Below are 14349 nucleotides of genomic sequence, written 5' to 3'. Positions count from 1 at the left end.
CACACACACACACACAGAAATTTAGGTAAAGCCATAAAGAGAAATATGTTTGACCATATTTCTTAACTGTGGGTTATTTTTTGGAATGTGTGTTTCAGTTTTATAGACATGTTATTAGGACTAGAATTAAATAAGATTCATTTTTATCCTTTTGAGGCTGCTTTTAAGTTTTGTTAGGTGAGACTACAGCAGCATTTGTGGTGGCTAATTTATTCCTACCTCTGAGGCAATGCTCTTCTGAGTACTCTACCAGTACCTTGTGAATTATGAGGTTTTCACTCTAGCCCATGGGAACATGAACTATTCTTGGCTTTGGTTAGGTTTGGGGATTGCTTCTGCTTCTTTGGGTGTTTCTTTCCCCAGCCTCAGGTAGTATCCTCACACACATGCACTGGTCAGAACTCAGCTCAAGACTGGAATGTAGCCCTTTGTAGATCCTCTGGTCTTCCTTTGTGCCATTCTCTCCTCTCTAAGAAAGTACTGAGCCTTGTGAACTGAAGTTTCCTTGGCCTCCCCAGACTCCCAGGTTTGTCTCCTTAAACAAGAAAACTCTAGGCTCCACTTAGGTTTTTACTCCCCTTTACTCTTTCCATATGTAGTAATTTGGGGCATTCATAGGGCTCAATTCATTTGTTTCTCATCTTTCAGAGATCATTTGACTGGATCTGCTGTGCTCTCTGATGTCCAGAGTCTCAAAACTCAAAATATATTTTGTCTAGTTTTTTCAGTTGTTTCAGGCAGAAGAACAAACCCAATCCCTATTACTACATACATTTTTTTTCCAGTTGCAGTAGGATTCGTTTTTATATCATTACCCAGAAATGTGTACTTAAGATGTTTTTTGTAAAAGTATTGGTCTTACAGCTTATTACCTTGACATTATTCTTCACCACTAACATGTTTAATATTGTTTACCCAATCTTAGGAAGATGAAGAAAAATGATTTTTTAAAATTGTTTATCTCTCTACTCTAGAGAACCTTGCCATTTTATGGCAACAGTCTCTTTTAGACATCCCATGAATGGAAGCAATTAAAGAATACATGTCAGTATTGAAAGAAAGAAAAGTTAACAGAAAATTTTGAAAACCAGCTAGTAGTGGTTGCTATAGCAGCAAAAGAAAACTCAGGCTGTCAATATTTTTTAGTGTGGGAATTTAATGCAGTTTAGGGAGGGATATACGAGGGAGGGGAAAGAATTAAGTCATAGTTACTCTAAAGAAAGGAGCCTCCTAGGCTCGTTAAGAAGAAAAGATGTTAAGAAAAATAGCCAGTGACCTATCACCCAGATCTTATTCTCTAACTACCATTTCCCACTAAAAGGAACCAGCGCTCAGTGGAGAAATGGCTGATTCCAGAGCTGGACAGGAAAGGTACAGATGAGTTTCTTCCTATTCCAGAAAAAAGGAAGTGCTCAAAAACAAAATGTGGAGTCATAATAAAAGGACACAGGAGCCAGCTTGTAGGGGCTCCTGTTGGTATAATCTGGGACAGTTTAAGGATCACAATAAATAAGGACATTAAAGAATGGTATGAATGAAGTAAAAATTGATCCAGTGAATAAAAATCTCTAACTCTGTCCTGTAAATAGAAAGGCAAATAAGTAAATAAAGAATTGAGGAAGAAGAGAAAGGTCTTCCATACATTAGAATGCCATCTAATAAACAGAAAGGTAATGATAGTTTGCATTGTGCTAAGCAATGTGCAGGTTGTTATAGATGCACGATGACTAAGAGATTGCACTTTACTCTTTTTGCTACTATGGAATTGGGAGGATACAGGCAAATGAATAGGTAGTTTATCCAGTTTATCCATTTATCATATTACCACTAGAGTTTAATCATCTCAGAGACAAGATTTATATCTTATGTATTAGGGTAATGCCTTATATTATTTAGTTGAATGATTAATACATTCATATGGACTGACTGTAGTATAATGGGATATATTAAATATGTGTTGACACCTTTATGTTATGTTTATTTATTATAAAAGTAAATGAACTGGTAAAAATGTAGGGACAAATGAACAGAAAAACATGGAGAAAAAAGATAATCTCAAACCCACCTATTAAATGGGCAACCAGTGTGAACATTTTGGCATGTCTTCCTCTGTTGTTACATGCTTAGATCATGCTTAATGTATACTTCTATATCTTTATCTTCTTCTTAATGTGCCCAATTTCTTTATTTCAAGGTGTTTGACTTTACGATGCAAATTGTACTTTGACAACCTATTATCTCAACGGGCCTATTGTGGAAAAATGAATTTTGACCACAAGAATGAAACTCTTTCTATATCAGTAAGTGTCTTAATTCTTTGTATCCTAATCGTTAGGACAATTAGCTGCTTCTTTTCTTTTGACAAAACACTGGTAAGCTGTTGTCTTTAGAAAGAAGACAGAAGAACTTATTTTTTAAGTTAAGGGTAGTCTTTACCAACATGTTGAAAATATTAAATTGATCTTACTGAATTAAAGCTGCTAGTTTAGTTTTTCTTTTTTTTTAGACAACCACATTATTTTCTTAGGGTGATAATTAGAAATTTTATTTTCAGTGACAGGTGTTTACCTTGTCTTTCAACTCTACCGGGGTTCCTTTTAAAAATTCTCACAGCATTTTAAATTATGTGGAACATTCTGGAAATTCCGTAGTCTTTAGTTTCATTATAGGCAGCCAGGAAAGTTCTACCCCACGTATTTGTCTTCATACTATTTATATCAGAAGTTGTCCCTAGATCTGACCTTTTTTGAATAAACAAAGCTTACCTCATTCAACTTTATGGAGTCTGTATGGCTCTGGATTATTTCATAGTCACATGCATTAAAAGATGGAATGTGGGGATATGGCATTAAAAATTGTGTAGTCAGGAGGTCAAGACAACTACCCACTCTAAATAATCTGGGGCAGAATTTTCAAATAATTGCTTACTGCCCTTAGTTGCCATAAATTTTATCCTTCCATTTTAGAGCTTAGAATAAATGTTAGGTGTCTGAAACATCTATGATGTTTGGAACCTTTGCATTTTAACCACATTAGAAAGTTAACTTTTACTCTCCTTTTGTTTAAATTTCTACCAATAAATCATAGCTAGCTCCTCTCACCCACCATCTATTTTTGAAAGACCCAAATCATTAAATATACAGATTTGAAAGTATTGGGAGGAATTGTTCTGGTGGGTAGGGAGGTAGCATGTCATAACAGTCACTTGTTCTCACTGCAAATTATGAGAAAGCCCGGGAAGTTACAAAAAGTTTTGTTTTAAAGACATTAGAAAGCTGTAGAACGAACAATGAATAGATGAATTCGAATTCCAAGGTGTGCGGGAGCCTATCAAAGGTAAATTGACAATTGCTGGATGTTTTCTTTCCTGGGAGCATTTGCCAATTCTGGGCTTTCGGTGGTAGTGGAGGGCTGGCAAGACAGTAGAAACTTTGGAAGTACTTGGTACATAACTGATATTTCAGTTAGTCAATTCCTGAGTTCTGAGGTTGTGCATAGCTGGCCCAAGGAACAAGGATGAATGAAAGGTGGACTAAGTCTTACTAAACCCAGCTTTCTCCCTGATTTACTGTCAGCTCTGCCATACTTTCAGCCAAATACAAGGAAAAGTGACCCCTCTTTGGTGGATTATTATATCATCTGGAGCCTCCACGTTCTTTTATACAAAATACCATTCTTAAGGTAAAAAAATAAAAAAAAAGACAAAGATCAGAAACAAAGCAAGCATATTTACATTCACTATTTTTTTCCAGCATTGTACTAGAGGTTCTAGCCGGTGCAGTAAGCCAAGAAAAAGAACTAAAAGGCATGCATTTTGGAAAGAATTAAAATTCACTTTATTCACAAATAATGTGGTTATCTATGTAGAAAATCTGATGGGAATCTACAAAAAGCTACTAGAACTAGTAAGTGCAACTTTTAGTAGCGAGGTTGTAGACAGCATACAAAAATGAATTACATTTCTGTATATTAGCAATAAATTATCAGAAATTAAAATTTGGAAATATAATAGCATCAAAAATATAAAATACTTAGGGAAAAATCTGACAAAAGGTGTGCAAGATGATATGCTAGAATATATTTTTTAAAATGCTGAAAAATTAAAACCTAAATAAATGAAGAGATATATAGTGTTCATGGAACAGAAGATTCAGTATTATTAAGATTTTAGTATTCCTCAGATTAATCTGTAGATTCAACACAATTCCCATCAAAATGCAAACTAACTTTTTTGTAGAAATTGGCAAACCGATTCTAACATTCACCTGAAAATTCAAAGGACCTAAAATAGCCAAAATAACTTTGAAAAGGAAGAACAAAATTGGAGGACATACATTAACTGATTTCAAGACTTTACAAAGCTACAGTAATCAAGACAGTGGGATACTGGTGTAAAACATACAAATAGGTCAGTGGAACAAGATACAGGTTACAAAGGGGCATAAGGAAACTTTTGGAGATGACGTTCTTTATCTTGAATTGTACTTTTATGTATGTACACATTTGCTAAAACTTACCAAATTGTACACTTTAAATATATGCAGTTTATTGTATTTCTTTTATACTTAAATACTATAAAAATGACCAGATATGTGAAGAAGCATGGAAATGTGACTGATATTTAAAAAATAGAAAATAAAACCAGATTCACTGTGGTTACACGAGAGAACAGACTAGTGTTTTAATCATGATTAATCTGTTAAAGAAAATAGAGTTAACCATAAACAAAATGGACAAAAAGGATGCAGAGTTTCAATACAGAACTGGAATCTACAAAAAGAATCAATGGTTATTCTACAACTGAAAACAATATCTGAAATTAAGAGTCATTGGGTGGATTTAACAGCCAAGTAAGAACCTAACCCTAACAGAAAACAAAATTGGCAGAACTCAAAGCAGGTGAAAAGGATATATCTAAATTGAGCCACATTAAAAAAAGAGAAAACACTGAACAGAGCTTAAAAGATATGAGTGGCTCAATGAGCAGTTTAATTAAGTATAATTTGAGTCCCTATAGGATAGAACAAAGAATGGGCAGAAAGAATATCTGAAGAGATAATGGTTCAGAATTTTCAAAACTGAAATACATCAACCCAGATTCATAAATCTCAGCAAACCATAAATGAGATAAATATAAAAGAAAACCCTGCCTAATCTCAAAGTAGTCAAATAACTGAAAACAAAGATAACAAAAATTTTTTTAAAAAATAAAGAGGAAAAATGTATATTATTTTCCAAGGAGCAACAATAAAACAAGAATTCAGACTTTTTAACAGAAATCACGGAAGGTAAATGTCACCTGACAGACTTTATAGTCTAAAGCATTTTTTTAAAAAACTGCTATCTAAAATTCTGTAACTAGCAAAACTGTCTTCCAAAAGTGAAGATGAAACGTCTTAGGTTTCAGACAAACAAAAGCTGAAAAAATTCTTCTTCAGTATGCTTGGCCCACAAGAAACATTAAAGAGCTTCTTCAGGTAAAAGAAAAATGATCTCAGATGGAAACATGGAACTGCAGAAGGAACAGAGAGTACTACAAAAGGTAAACATGGGTAAATATAAAATAGCTTTGGCTATCTAAAACAACAGCAGTGATAGTGTCTTGAGGGGTTTATAGGATGTAAAATATATGATGATAGCACAGAAAAGGGATAGGAGTACATGGAGTTAAACTGTTGTAAGGTTCTTGTTCCTTTCAGGAATTAATACCAATACTAACTTAAGATAAACCAATACATCAAAGATGTGTATTGTAATCTCTAGAGTAAATATGAACAGAATTTTAAAAGAAATGTATAATTAAAAAGTAATTTAGAGACCAAGTAAGAAGAATAGAAAAAAAAAAATGCTCAGTTAAATGAAGACAAAAAAGAGGGGAGAAATAAAGAACATATGGGACAAATTGAAAATAAATAGTCAGCTGGATGACTTATACCGAGATATATCAGTAATTACATGTTAAGTGGATTAAATAATTAAAAGCAAAGGATTGTCAGAATGGATAGAAAGATATAAGAGCCAATGCTGTTTACAAGAGACACTTTAAATATTAAAAAAGTAAAATATGGAAAAAAGATATATCATGCAAACATTTGCCAAAAGAAAGCTGTAAAGTTATATTAATAACGAAATAGAGTGTGTGCAGAAGTACTGATAGAGACCAAAATGGGCATTTTATAGTGATAAAAGTTATTTCAAAAAATGTTTTAATTTGTTAAGTACCTAATAGTATAGCTTCAGAATATATAAAAGTTGAGAGAACTGAAAGTCAAAGTAGAAGAACTGACAATTATAGTTGGAAATTTTAACAAATTTTTTGCAGGAATTTATAGAACAGTCAGACGAAAAGTCATTAAGGCTATAGAAGATTTAAATTACACAATTAACCAAACTGACCTAATTGTTGTAACTACTAAACACTGTACGAAACTACCACAGATTGTAGATTGTTTTGAAGTTAATGTGGAACATTTACCAAAATAGAACATTTTCTTGGCTGTAAAACAAATCTCGACAATTTTCAAGGGATTGGGGTCACACAATATGTTGCAAAGTGTAAAGAAATTAGAAATAACAGAGAGGTAACCCCCAGATTTCCCAAATGTTAGAAAATTAAGCAGCCCATTTATAAATGATCTGTGGGTCAAAGAAGAAATCACATGGGAAATAGAATTTTGACCCAAACAACAGTAAAAGTAAAATGTATCAAAGCTTCTAGTATACAGCCATACGAACTCCCAAGGGAATTTATAGCTGTAAATATATATATTAGTAAAAAAGGAAGACTGAACATTAATGATCTAAGTTCTATCTCAGGAAGCTGGAAAAAGAAAAGCCAATTATAAACTCAAGTAGAAAGGAGATAATGAAGATACAAGAGCAGAAATGGAGAATAGAAATCAAATGTACAGTAGGAACAAAACAGAATAGAAAGCCCAAGGCAGACCATACATATATGGTTACCTAATTAACAACACTCACTGCAACCTATGTAAAAAGGGTGGTCTTCTCATGAATGGCGTTGAATTCAAATTATTGGATATCTTTTGATAAAATAAATAAGTAGCAAACAAACCTTGACTCCCTAATTCACATTATGCACAAAAGGTAATTTAGAAATTGATCATAGACCTAAATGTAAAATGTAAAACAATAAAGCTTCTCCAAGAAGAGAATGTCTTTATGTTCTTTTATGAAGATTTTTGAAACGGGTCACAAAAAGCAATAACCTACTAAAAAACAAAGATTGATAATTTTGAATTTATTAAAATTAAGAACTTCTCTTCATTAAAAAGTAACATTAAAAGAGATAAGAGAAGCTGCAGACTGGGAAAAAATATTTGCAATATGTATACAACAAAAGACTCATCTAGAATGTTTAAAGTGATAAATATTAAGAAAAAGAATGACAGTGCATTTTAAAAGGATCAAAAGGCTTAAACAGGAACCTCATAAATTAAGGTATCCAAGTGGTGAATAAGCACATGACAAAGCATTTAGAATTGTTGTCATCAGAGAAATACCAATTTATACCACAATACGTTTTAGTCATCCTAACAGGGTGTGATAGTAACTTATTGTGGTATAAATTTGTATTTCTCTGATGACTAACATGAACAAGACAGGCAATATCTTATGTTGGTGAAGACATGGAATTAGAACTCTCATACCTTGCTGGTGGGAGTATAATTTGGTAGAACTAATTTGGAAACCTGTCAGTGTCTGTTAAAACGTTTCAGTGTCTGTTAAAGGTTTCACTCTTGGGCATAAATCCAAGAAAAATGAGTGCTTATGTCCTCAAAAAGATATATTTGAAAATGTTCATAGGAGCTTTATTCATAATAGTTAAAAGCTGAGCAATCCGAATGTCCCCCAATAGTCAAATGGATAAATTAGAGTATATTCAGACAATGGGATACTATTTAGTAATGAAAAACAAACTACTGCTGCATACAATGTAGATGAACTGACAATGATGAGTGAAAGAAAACACTCACAAGAGTGTACATATTGTATATACATATGAAGTATATATACAACAGAGTACATATAATATGTACATATGAAGTTCAAAACTGGTAAAATTAATGTGTGGTGATTAAAGTCAGAATAGTGGTTACATTTGCGGGGGATGGTAATGACACAGGGAGTTTGCTGAAATGCTTGAAATGTTCTGTCTCAATCTTACTGGTGGTTATCCGTGTGTGTGTGTGTGTGTGTGTGTGTGTGTGTGTGTGTGTGTGTGTGTGTGTGTGTGTAAAAATTATTTGAGCTTTACACTTAAGCTTTGTGTTCTTTATGTAAATTATACTCTAACGGGAAAAAACAAAGTATTAGGAATGCTTGAAGAATTTATCCCCAGACAGAGCTAACCGTACAAGACAATTCAAACTAGACTTTCGACATTATCATTCCTGTTATTCAAAAGAATGTTATTATTTTAAGAATCATTAAATTATCAGTCCTCATTTTACAGATAAAGAAATTAAGACTGAAATCCCATGATAAGTTAGTAATAGATAGGGATAAAAGTTAGATCTCCACGATTTATTTAGGGCACCACTCTAATGATTGATTCAAAATGCAGTGTTGGAACAAGGGGATTGCATCTTAGTAGTTTTTATTTTTATGTGGGTTTTTAAAATTTGGTCGGTTGTTGGTTTGGTTTTTTATTGCTGATGTTAATGTTACTTTTTCATTTGGGTTTTCATAGAGGATTCATACTTATACAGATGATATAAAATTTTCAGTGTATGTTTAAAATCAGAATTTTTATAACCCTTAGAATATTAAAAAATAAATGAATGCTCACTTGAGAACAACATAATTTTTCAGATAGTGTATTGGGAAGTATTGGAAGCTATGTGTCTGTTATTGATATAAACCTGGTTGGTGCTCTGTTCTTATATGCATATATATATATCAGGAATTCTGGGAAAATAAAACAATCCCTCCAAATGTTACTTTGTATTGTCTTCTCAGGAAATCGTATGAAAAAGTTTATTAATTTCATTAATTGCTTTTTATTGTTCCTATGTGCCCTTATTTAGTAAAGAATTCCTTAAAGTTTTTTTTATGTTTTTCAATCCATTTCTGCTGTTATTTGGCCTGTGAAAGCCTCTTCAAGTTGATCCTGTGTTCTTTTGACACGAGAAAGTTACTTTTAAAGCAGTTTAACCACTAGATGTCACTGTAATTCAAGAAACAAAAAATTATCTGAGCACTTTTAGATGTTTGAAACTATAACATTTTCAGGAGGACTAGTTTAAATTATTTATTTTGATCAATAACATTTGATTAACATTCAGTTGTAGTGAGAAAAAGTTTTCAGTTTGATTTTCTTGCAGTAAAACAAAACAGCATTATAGTTCACTGTTTTACTGTAAAATATTTTGAATGGAATAGATATTTCCATATTACTGAAATGCTTTTACTCTTATCCTTTTTTTTTTTTTTTTTTTTTAATAAACCCATTCTTTCTGATTCTAGCCAACCTGTGTTGTAAAGAGTTTAATTTGACTGTTTCCATACTTCGTTTTTTGTTTCTTACAAACTCATTCTGTTCAAGGTTCAGCCTGGAGAGGGAAATAGAGCTGCCTTCAATGACATGAGAGCCTTGTCTGGAGGCGAACGTTCTTTCTCCACAGTGTGCTTTATTCTTTCTCTGTGGTCCATTGCTGAATCTCCTTTCAGATGCCTGGATGAATTTGATGTCTACATGGTATTGTTAAATTTTAAATTCTTTAATTTTTGTTTGCTTGTTTAAAACACGTATTTTGAAAGAAAGCAAATCTTTCTTTAGTTTAACCCATAACAGAAAAGATCTTGCCCTGACACTTCAGTCTGTGATCAGTGATGGGAAAGAACTAAAGAATTCAGGTTCTCTCCCTTGCTACCATACAGCACCTCTAGAGACCCTGTCCTGGATTTCATCCTCTTCTCTCCCTGCATGGAAATCCTTATTCTTCATCAGATAGGCTCTCTCTCCTTCAGCCTCTTTAGCTTATTTCCATCAACTCATAAACATGTTCAGGCTTTTCTGTTTTAATACAAAATTATAACCAGTTCACAATCCTTGCTGAGACTTACTATAGCTGCCATTTGCTCTCCCTTCCTTCACAGCCACACTTTTCCAAAGGGCAGTGTTTATTAACATAAGAGAGAAAGAGCATTTGACTTTGAGGTTAAAAAAAACCTGGGATTTGAGACCTACCTCTGCCACCAAATGACGTTAGGCAAAGTATTTATCCTTTTGGGGTTTCAGTTTCTCCGTCTATAAAACAAGGTTATTAATATTTCCTTCTTCATAGGGTTATAGTGATGCTCAAATGAGGTCTTGCATGTAATGCTCTTAACTATGGTGCAGGCACATTGTAAGTCCTCATAAATTAGCAATTAATCATTCTCTTCTTCATGTCATGTCTTGTTCTGTCCTAAAGCCACTGTAATTTGGATTTAGACTGCACCACTCCAAAAAAGCTTGTTTAGCAAAGGTCATAGCTTTTAATCTTAGTTTATTTCTTTGAAGTATTTGGCACCACAGACCTGTTCTCCGTCCCTCAAAACGTGTCTTCTTACCAGCTTCCACACTCCTCTTTCCCTGTTTTAGTGTTGTACTCTTTGATTTCAGTCTGCCAGGCTGCCCCACATAATTCTATTGCCCTCAAATGTTTGAGGTCTTCTTTGTTTGCTTGTTTATACTTTTGTCAATTTTCCTAGGTACCATACCCTACCTACCCCCATACACATACACAGACTGAATGTGTCTTTCTCCCAAAGCCTCCTCCATTTTCTGAACTCCCTACCTTAATTAATGTCAAACTGACATTATCAACCCAATTACCTAACTTCGAAACCTGTGATTTATCTTTGATTCTTCCTTCCTTTTTACTTGTAAAAGTCGGACCTCTGTCTGTTCCTCTTTTAAAATCTCTCTTTAGTCCCTGCTCTCTTCTCCTTTCTCACTGAGACTTTTTTACTACTCATCTCCCTTTCCTCACTCTTGCCTGTTGTAATAACTTCTTGTCCAGACTCCCAGACTTTAATCTTGCTCCTGCTTCAGTCTTTTTCTCTTTCTTTTAGGCAGGTTTATATTTCTAAAATAGATTTGATTGTACAAGAAAAACAAACAAACAAAAAGCAACAACAAAAAGAACAAAATAGATTTGGCTGTGGTCACTCACCTATATAAAACCCTTTGGTGGTTAATTATTATATGTGGGATAGACATTTAATTCTGTAGGATAACTTTGAGAGCTTACATGAAATAGTATCTACCTACTTTTTCAGCTGTACCAAGCTGTTTGTAAATTTCCAAACACAGTGCCTCTTCCTAATGTGCCCTCTTTTATTGTTTGTCAAACTCTACTCCTCTTTCAAGACTTGGCTCAAATGTCACCTTCATGAAGGCTTCCATTACATTCATACCCTGTCAGGCAGGATTAGGAACTTCTCAGAGTTTCCTTGGCAGTCCACATCAACTCATACTATTTTTGTATTATAAAATATATTATTACATAATATTTTTTGTTCTGTTACAGTCACTTATTTTGATATCTGAATCTCCTGCCAGATTGTTACCTTTTTGCAGTTATCGACTATGTCTTAATCGTATTTATATCTCATAATACATAGCCCATAATAAACATTTAGTAAATGCTTATTCATGAATCAAGATGTATACTTGTGAGTGCTGTATAATCCTTCAATGTCAATTTTTCCTATGATATGATTGCTGAAGAGGGATAGAAATTCCTGTGAGAATTGTCTTTAAAGCTAATTCACAAATCATAGAAGATGATTATTTTTTACATGCATTGTTTTTGTCCAAAATGCCATTACGCAGTCTTATTGCCCAGCTTCCGTGTTAAATTTAATTCTGAACAGTCTTTTTCAGAAACTTAGAGCTTCTCAATTAGAATGGCACTTTGCCTTAATGAAATTATTTAGAAGAATGTATCCACATTCTGAGAGCCAATCCAGGGGAAATGAATAAATATTTTTTGGTGGACTGGCAGCTGTGTTATTAAATGATAGGCTTCCCAGGACATTGTTTTCCAAGGATGGCATTCAACTTGTGCAAGCTCATTATTTTGGTTAGTTTTAAGTTAGGTTACTTTACAGATATGCCTGATAGAATTTATATAATAAGAGCCATTGGCCAGTATAGCCAGGATTTGGGTTCCCATCTGACTCCAAAGCCCTTGTGCTAAACTACCATGCAGATAAAATCTTTAAAAATATGTGTTTATTTGTTTATGATTTCAACTTTCAGGAATTTTCAGAAGGGTCGAGGGATACTTTGAGTTTCTTCTCTTTTTTTTTTTTTTTTTTGTCATTTAACTCAGGAAACATAAGCACAAGGTCTAATTCATTTAGTTTCAAACCCTATTATAACTCAGCATTATTCTTTTTATATGTATGGATGTGCTTTTTTACTTATTTTAAAGATTCAGTCAAGAAATTTGTCTGTACATTCAAATTGGTTTACATTGTACAAATTGTATAAGACAATGGGGAAGGATAGACTTTTTTAAAAAACCTTAATCATTGAGGAAAAATTTGAGAGACAATGAATTCGAGACTAGACACTTGTTATCGTTACTCTGAGTGATTAATAAGTACTGCACAAATTAGATTCGTTCTATAACATTTAGTATTGTCATTTGAATATTTCCGGATTATTTAATTGCTACATGTATTTGAGGGAGGGGGCAATACATACTAATACTTTGACTATAGAAATTACTTAGAAGATATGCTTATTCAATTATTTTCCCCTGATAGTTCCTATTATTGTTTTTCCCTCTATGAATTCCTTTGTTTTATAGATAATAGATAATAAAGGAATGATTTGTATCAGCCATCAAATTACCACTTTCACAGAAGTGTGATTGACACAATAGCAATCCTCACTTTTGCCTTTGTTCTTCAGGATATGGTTAATAGGAGAATTGCAATGGACATGATACTCAAGATGGCAGATTCCCAGCGTTTTAGACAATTTATCTTGCTTACCCCTCAAAGCATGAGGTAACTTTTATAAACTTTCTGTATGTAAAAGGGAGAAAGGAATCTTTTCTAATTTTAATTTTTAAAATTCAAATGCATAAATGACCAATGAAAAGAAAAGTTAGCTCTATACTAGTTCAGGAGATTTAAGATGATTTTTTTCTTTTCTAGATATTTAAAATTTTGTTTGTGATATCTCCCTTCCATAACTGAAACAAGTTGATTGGAATATTATTGACTTTTTCTATTTCTATTTATATTTCTATATAAATAGTTATTATTTATTTTTTCTTCAAACTGATAACCCATGAGATCTAGCAAGAAGTTAATTTTTAAAAATGAAAACAAATTATTGTTTTGTTTCAACAAAAACAATTCTTATTGCAAATTGTATTTCTCCTAGAACACTAGATATTAGATATATCTCATAATTAGCAGATAGCAGCCATTTAGATTTATATTTTCCTGAGGTAGTATTAGAAATCTTTTTAATGGGTAAAAACTTTCTTGGAAATTTGAGTTATTAATTTTGCTTTCTCTAGCTCACTTCCTTCAAGTAAACTCATAAGAATTCTTCGAATGTCTGATCCTGAAAGAGGACAAACTACCTTGCCTTATCGACCTGTGACTCAAGAGGAAGAAGATGATAGAAGCTGATTTGTAACTAAATATGCCATGTCCTCATTTGAAAGATTGTGAGGGGAAGGAATTCTGGACTATTTGATGAAATAAAATGATACTTTTCTTTCTAAAAGTAAAGAAGCTCCTTTATATATCTGACCACAGTAAAATGTGTAAATAAGCCTAGGAAACCAACTACAACCAGCAATTTAAAATTACTATTACTTTCCTTTTAGAAAGTCAATTTCATAGTACTGGTTTTAAATCTTTTTAAGTTTTTTTGTGTGTGTGTGTGTGTTTTTTTAACATCTACTTTTATAGATTCTTTTTCAGAAGTGAAACTTTGTACATAAGTATATGTGAATATCTGTTTAGTTTGGGTTTGTTTCTACATAGTATTTTGTAAGAAAATAAAAGTTTGAGCACCTGATTATATATAGTTTTGCTTTTCCAGAATATTATATTCTGTGGTTAAGTTTTCAAAAATAAATGAAGTGAGGAATTTCGCATTGCAGAGGGTGGGGTGCAAGGGCAGCCTGTGGACAAGTGGACTTACTGTCTGGTTTTTGCTTATTAATTATGAGAGACCTACACAGGACTATAAATACTTTGGACAATATTCTTGACTACAGGAAATTTTTAACCCCAGAGATACAATTTTGGATTTGGGCTATAAATTTTGATTATGGTATTGTATCAAATTTAAGATGCTTTCTC

At 32.9% G+C, this 14349-nt stretch overlaps 1 protein-coding gene across 3 annotated transcripts in view; it reads left to right on the top strand.

Moving 5' to 3' along the window:
• SMC6 (structural maintenance of chromosomes 6) overlaps positions 1-13773 on the top strand; it is an 83765-nt gene extending 69992 nt beyond the window's left edge. For 2 of the 3 annotated variants that reach the window (XM_063079030.1, XM_063079031.1), the window contains 4 exons: positions 2195-2300; positions 9569-9721; positions 12935-13032; positions 13554-13773. In XM_063079030.1, coding sequence (XP_062935100.1) covers positions 2195-2300; positions 9569-9721; positions 12935-13032; positions 13554-13668 — 472 coding nt within the window. In that variant the 3' untranslated portion in view covers positions 13669-13773. The remainder of the gene's footprint in view (positions 1-2194; positions 2301-9568; positions 9722-12934; positions 13033-13553) is intronic. The other variant, XM_063079033.1, reaches the window with a different exon arrangement.
• Positions 13774-14349: the final 576 nt, after the last annotated feature.

The sequence above is a fragment of the Cynocephalus volans genome, chromosome 14 (assembly GCF_027409185.1).
Source record: "Cynocephalus volans isolate mCynVol1 chromosome 14, mCynVol1.pri, whole genome shotgun sequence".
Lineage (NCBI taxonomy): Eukaryota > Metazoa > Chordata > Mammalia > Dermoptera > Cynocephalidae > Cynocephalus > Cynocephalus volans.
This window is presented reverse-complemented; position numbering and strand designations above follow the sequence as displayed.